A 7363-nucleotide genomic window follows, 5' to 3' on the forward strand; every position below is an offset into this window, starting at 1 on the left:
CCGTAGCGCAATGAGGTAACAATTGGTCTTCGTGAATCGCTAAAAATCGAGGCACGATCTCAGTTAATGTCAGCGATAAATTAGACTGTCTTAAATGGGCTAAGCATGTCGTTTGTATGCAGATTTCAAAATCGAATTTTAAATTGCGACTTGCTGCGACCAGGTGCAAGAGCAGCAGTTTTCCTACGTACTTCGTGATCAACTTGCAATCAATTCTTGGTTCAATCGCGTGCAATAACGTAATCACTGTTTAAGGGTTCGGATAAAAATTGTCGTTGCACCGGATCTCCTCTGTGAGAAATGAGTACGTATCGATCGAACGTACACGAAACACATCAAATTTGTCCAATAGTTTCATTGTATTATATGTATATCTTACGAAATGTATAATCATTTTTGTGTCGGGTTAAAGAGGTACATCAATGTTCAACTTGCACAGCGTTGACTGCTGCAACAAATTCAAACAAGTTTAACGGAATGAAATATTACACATCCCAGCCATGCAGTGTTTCCTGTAGATAAAAAAAGATTCCCCTCCGGATCGGATGTGTTTCTCGGTTCGAGAATCTAAAAAAGTCTCTTGAAGGGTGAGAAGAAAATTCCCTTCTCTCTTAATACATTCGTCTCTATAATCGTTGAAACGTTTAAATGCCATGATCGATGGAAATAAACGCAAACTCTCATTAAAATCTCACAAGTATCGCATTGGAATGTCTTTCACACGGTTTATCCAGCTTAAGATGATATAGAATGAAATTTATATCCGGCGTCGACCTCGAAGGCTCACTTTCACTGGTCGCCACCCACAGAAAAATGCAGCAGCTGTTACGCATACGCCGTGATATTTTCTGAACCTCAAGGGTAAAGCACGCTAAGGGCTCCATAAGAGGCAGCTGCAGGCGTCGCGGATAGACTACACCTGCCTCACAGTATTTGTCGATTCGTCCAGCTTTTTCTTTCAGCGATCACGTTTAGGCTCACGTTGTGCTCAAATAAGGCCGCAAAACGTGCCGCTGTTTACAATCGCTCCGAAAATGGGACAATCCGTCCGGACTTAAAATATTCCTATTAGAGAACTTGCTTCCTATGTGTGGATGCTACAGATTCCGTATATCTCTGTGTACCCGGACTGAGAGAGAAAACGGTACATTAAGCCACAGAGAATAATTTTACATATCTGAATTTGATTCTTCGCAAGCGTTTACTTAAAGCGAACCATCTTACTTACGATGTTGCGTTACGATTTTTCGTACGACAGCCGGCAAGTGCGCGCATACGTCATTCACAGCGGAAAAGAGATAAAAGAGACGACGGGTCTCGCTCATCAGAAAGCACAATTAGCTCATTCATCGTCCGCGTCTCTAGTGTCAGCGTACGTATTAAACGTGTGCACGGCCGACAATCGTGCACGAGTACGAGTACGGGGTTGGTTTATCGGTGCAGGCGCCAAGTAGTCAGTCACTGTGACTCGCAAGATACATTCTGTTAGCCATGCCGCGGCGTTCAAGAGAGTTTATTATTACACTAACAGCGCGCCTTATACATCGCGTGCATCGAGATACACGTGTAGGTATTCGCGACGGCGGAAGATCGCCGCGTAGAAGAGAGCGGGTCGGCTCTTCTTAGATACATCGTTTGCGGTTTCTGTACTTAGCTAAAATAAACACACGCCATCGCGGAATAAAAGGAGACAGCAAAGTAATTTGAAAAGTGCGCCTCGTACGTCGACACCGCAACGCTCCCTCGAAATGTGCTACCAAAAATAGGATATCTCGAGATCGGGCAATAAAACGCTGTTTCTACCTCGGCAATTTTATCGGTTATTTTTATTTGAGATTATTTTTAGGGTCTAAAAAGGGCGAGTAGCCCGCGGCGTTGCGGCATCGAAAACCGGCCTGGACGCGATCACCGAGAGCAAACTTCACTGCTCCGTGCTGGCGCGGGTATGCGAGAGACTCGATCGCAGCCGCGGGGCTAAATTCCCGAATGCAACACGTAATTCACTAGGTCGAGGTCGTTACTTCATCGAAATCGATGCACCTTTCAATCGTTATTAATTCGTTATATGGTCTTTACAAGAATTTATAACATTTTAATTACGATGCGAAAAATGAGACATCCCTCGAAACAATGTACTTCTCTTATCGCAGCTATAAAACAGCTAATATTTCTATTTCAAGAACTGCAAGTAGAGAGAGAGATGATTTTAAGTACTCTTCTGAAATACTCTTCTAGTAGCAATTATTTTCTTCAACAATCGTTACAGATATACCGAGAAAGAGTTCGCTAAACACACTGACATTTTTTTATATTGCATACAAAACACAACGGTTAAAATTCTCCCCCCACTTGCAGTTCTTTAAATAGAAATATTAGCTGTTTTATAGCTGCGATAAGAGACGTGCATTTGCTCCACCGACTAATCAGTTAAGCATTAAGATTCTCCAATAGGGAGATTATCCAGACCTATGAGAAATCTCGACACGAAGCTCGACGATGCCCAGCGTAGCTTCGTTCGCGAACAAGTTAAAAGTGCTGATAAGAGTTAATAAAGCACGCGTTCTTTTACCATGTGCAACGTGTCTTCCCACCTCACCAGCACGTCACGGGCGCGAGAATGGATACGCCTATTACCGCTCGCGAGATTAGAGCAATTTATGGTATCGTCTGAGAGTACCGACCCACACGGTGAATACCGTGCTTCCGGCTGAGCATATATTATAGCGATTCCGTTTGGTTATTCTCGTCGCCTTTCCACGTTCCGGAATAAAATCATGCCAGGGAGAAACGCAGGCGGGAAGAAAAGGAATAAAATCGCGAGAGAAAGGAAACCGAGGGTTCCTACTGAAAATAAGATTCTGAGAAAAACATGGTCTGGGACGAACGGACAACGTTAATAAATTGACAATGTTTCCGGAGCTCGTAGGCATAGCCCACGGGTGGCTGTAGGGTCTAAATGCGTTTCCCCGATAAACTCTCCTCGCTCACCTACGCTACCGCGCGATGGCACGCCAAGTACGTTAAACGCGTTTATTCCACCGATACACGTAGCGGCCATGGCCCGCGCACGGACCACGCTTCTTTCTCTCGCCTCCTCTCTGCTCGCCACAATGCTGTTTTCAGTGGCAGGCCTCAATTTGCCGTAATTATTATGTTTATCTTCCTCATTCACTTAAGTCCGCACACCGACTTGGACGATCCGGTCCTTCGTGTTCGTTGTTCGGCGCGGCAACACCGAAACGCCATTGTAAACGCCAGGTATCGTCGTGCCTTCTTTCACATACGATTTACAACACAGATATTGACACATGTTTTTTTTTTGCTCAATAGAATTGAAATTCCCTACCCACCGGCTACAGCTGTAATTATGTGAGACTTTTCGTTTCTACATCGGCGAAAGAAAAAAACACGAAAAGGACAAAGTCCACTTTTGAAAGAGAACACCGTATGAAATTGACAGCACCCCAAGACGCACGTAATTATATTCGTTAGGATAATGAGAAGGAGAAACTTGAGATTGAATTGAAGTGCACGAGGCTCCAACGTTGGTCTATGCACGTGCATAATCCGCTATATCCGCGTCCGCGAGCGCTGCATGCGTGGTTGCGCGGCCACGCGCCAATCATTACATCCTGGGAGGGGTGGGTCTCTACCACCGATCCACTGTGTCAAATCCAATTTGCGTGATCCTTTCCCTCGGAAACGACACGAAATCCTCGTCACGCCCGGCAATTTGCAGCGCTCGGCTCGGCGTGCCGACTGCACTTTCGACGAGCGTGAGAAGCGAGTGTCGGAATGTTGCACCTATGAAGAAAATAACACGACTTAGCGCGCTTCTCGATCACCGGCTAGACACGGCGTGTACAGAACACGCATTAACCGTTTTATAAAATCCACCCCGGGCGTTACAACTTTATCCGATCGGTCTGGAAATATTCCTTTCCAGGTTGCGCGATCTCTCGCGATGCAACGCGATGCTCGTGTAACGTCCGGTTCCTTACGTGCGGCCACGTAGCCACGCGCCGATCATTACGCCTCGCGAGAAGGCGGTAACTACCACCGATCCAGTTTGTCAAACGCAATTTGCGTGATCCTTCCCCGTCGCGGAGACGACACGGAATTGACTCGGCAACACGCCCGATAATTTACGGCCTTTGTACGCGATCTTGTGGCGCGTGCGATAATGAAAGCAGCTATATTACGACTGACGCCTTTTTTTCCGGGAGGAAGGAGACTGGATTAAATACGATGAGACGTTGTACTGTGAAATAGCGTTCGGACAGGAGAAATCGTTTCCCCCCCGTGTCATCGTCCGACATATCTTCTGTAAAGGTGGATGTTTAGATTGGATCGAATTGTATGCAGTGCCTCGTGCATTTCTCCGAGTCAAAAAGAGTCGAGGACTTTTCTTGGTACGACTGGCTCTTGACTTCTCGGTACCACGATGTACATTCACCACGTCGGTTCGGCCGAAGCGGAGTTAGCACGAACGGATTGTTTCTGCGGCCGAGCGAAGGCCTTTAGGAAAGTGTAAAGAGCGTCCGAAGCGAGAAAGAGAGGACAAGAAGGGTAGGAAGAGAAAGAGAGAAAGAGAGGGAGTGACAAAGTAACTCTGGCGAGCCGGATGAGACGTAAGGAAGAGAGAAGGAACGAGGATGGAGCGAAAGATGAGCGTGGGGAGAAGAAAGGAGGAAGAGGCTGGCGAGGAGAGGAGATGGGAGATGGTGGAGGAGAGAAGGACGGTTCAAGGAGTTAAGAAGAAGAAGAAGAAGTTAAGATGGTCCAGCGCAGGCAGCATCACCACCGCAGCCGGAGGTGATGACCTGCTCAAGGCCACCCGCTCCCAACCTCTCGGACCGAAGAGGGGAACCACTCTTCTTATTTTTCGTTGCTCCCTTTTCTCTCTTTCGGCTCCTTACAGCCCTCTCTCGCTCGCTCTCTCGCTCGCTCTTTCTGCTTCCTTCCTTCTGCCTCTCTCTCTTTTTCGCTCGCTCAGTTTCCGTGCATCTGCCTTTCTTGGGCTCGCTGAACTTTGCTTGGTCCTTTCTCCCCTTCCTTCTGTACCTATCTCGCTTCTCCCTTCCACCGTTCTTCGTATATTTCTAGATTTTTTTGATAATTCGGAAAATAATTGACCATTGTAAAAAAATATTACGAAACATAGAAGGTAAAGACTGCACGCTGTTAACTTCAAAGTTTTCAGTTTGAAATTAATTACATCTAAATGCATATGAGATTATTAAGGCCATCGCGTATCACACAAGTTTCAATTCGCGATCTTTCTTGTACTTTTCAACATTTGCGTCTGTTAACAGTGCTGTGCTTTTAACTTTTATCCAGTGGCTAGAATGGCCATGCGCGGCATTCTTTAAAGTAAATCCATATTAGGATGTCAACGAAGACAATTCGAGTAAAACTCACGATGCGTCTAAGCTCGCGTGAACAGAAGAAAAATCGTCCGCGATACAAGAAGTCGTTTTACGACTAAGATCGCGCGACTAATCCGCTTGCCGCCGCTTGCCATAGTGTTCACCGACGAGGAATGCGGTGCATCGTCGACGCAATGCAAAAAAAAAGTCAGGTTTTCCTTTATTTCCTAACTGTTCACTACGACCGGCCACTTTTCGCAAATGCGATCATTCGAACACGCGAGATGTGCGTGCGCAAATGATAGATCTTGCAGCAGAAATTTCAAAAGAATTGAAGTTTCCTATCAGTTGCAATAAAATTGATTAAGATGAAATTATTATTTGGGGGTTAAAGGGTCATCGAAATTTGTGATAATTTTATGTTATATAAAAAAAGTTTCGTAGGGACTTGGCACTTTGGTGCACATGCACAGTTCAGTGTATCTGGTGTTTAATAAGTGCGGGTCAACTGGAGTCAACGGTGCAGCTGTGTCCACCGACGACAAACTATTACCTCGATTCATTATCAGTGACCTCTTTAGGCACGTCTCTTGTTTCGCAGGAGTCCTCTATGCGGCCCGCCGTTAACTTTCCTCAATTAATATGTCATCCACAGAGCAGTTCCGCCGATCGCGTAATCGCAAACGCGTTTATAAAAACATATGTGATATAAATATGATTCAAAGATTGAAACGAATTATTATGCATTTCAATCTGATTTTTTTTCTTCGCTTGTCGGAGCCCTCGGGCAATTGGTTGCTCTCGTTATTTCGACAGAGTGACAGTGATTTCTCGTGCGATCGTAGCTGCGGCCAGTGAACAAAGTTATACCCTTTCGCGTACCGACATGCTATGCTTAAAGGTTGATACGATAATGCTTAGACACCGTGTACGATAAATAAAAGTCCGTGCATTTGTTGCAGCGCGAGATGACGAAGCAGACCGCGTGAGCAAGATTGCAGAATACACGGAGGAGGAAAGCAAGAACCCGAACAAAGGTAGAGATATAGAAATTATTAAAGATCTATAAAACATTAAGGATCTATGGTGCGGGCGGTTTTTTTCGGCGCGATCGACGTGATCAATGTAGGACCGCAAAAAACTCTAGGATCGGCGTATTACTCTCCTGAACGATCTTATCGCGGAGACATTAAGGTATGACTCGACAATTTCGACAGTATCATTGCGTTTATGTGCAGCGAGCCGTATATTGTATTCATCGTCAGATAACGATAATTCCGGGTTATACGGCGCCGTGTCAAAGTCACTCCTTCGCGAAATGAAACGAAAATGTCAGGCGGACATGCGGCGTACGGTCGGTGTACCGAATCGGCTGGATCGATAACAATAGTGTTAAGCCACGTGATTACTTAGCAGTTTACGCCGATCTCTCGTCCTTCGGCACGGTGAAAGTCCGCAGGAATTCGCCCTCGATCGTGTTGCGAACTTCACATTGAGATCCTCCTGACATGTCACGATCTCGCTCGAAAGCAGTAACGCTGGATAACGAACACCTCACGTTGCCATGTAAAATAGCAACGATCGTGCTCGCTCTAACGTCAAAGTCACGATTTTTCCTCAGAATAGAAAGAAATGCTCAAAATTTGTCATTTACAGCCTAGTCGGCGTAGCTGTCCCGATATGTACAGTGCTGCTCTTACATGGTTGAAAACATTAAGAATACTGTGGGGGAAAAAAGACAGTTAACAACAGAGAGAAAAAATTTTAGTCACGGCAACTATATAGGTGACAACTATAAAAATATTAGTCATAGAACTATTTGCATAGTTTAATTAACTATTTTATAGTTGTCGTCACTAAATTTATGCTTAAGAGAATTAATAAATAATAGTTGCACAAACTTTATCGGAAAAATAACATGAACTATATTAGTTTAATTGTATGAAGTGTTTTATAATTATTACAACTAGACTGAGTGATTGCAAGAACTAATC

The 7363-nt window shown here is 45.0% G+C and overlaps 1 protein-coding gene across 1 annotated transcript in view; it reads left to right on the top strand.

The window, feature by feature from the left end:
- The window catches only part of LOC105560309, a 39237-nt gene that overhangs the window by 16865 nt on the left and 15009 nt on the right, over positions 1–7363 (top strand). Inside the window, exon 6 of the mRNA XM_012009312.1 lies at positions 6332–6406. Coding sequence (XP_011864702.1) covers positions 6332–6406 — 75 coding nt within the window. The remainder of the gene's footprint in view (positions 1–6331; positions 6407–7363) is intronic.

This window comes from Vollenhovia emeryi, unplaced genomic scaffold, assembly GCF_000949405.1.
Source record: "Vollenhovia emeryi isolate VEMERY1.0 unplaced genomic scaffold, V.emery_V1.0 DF939233.1, whole genome shotgun sequence".
NCBI classification, from domain to species: Eukaryota; Metazoa; Arthropoda; class Insecta; order Hymenoptera; family Formicidae; genus Vollenhovia; species Vollenhovia emeryi.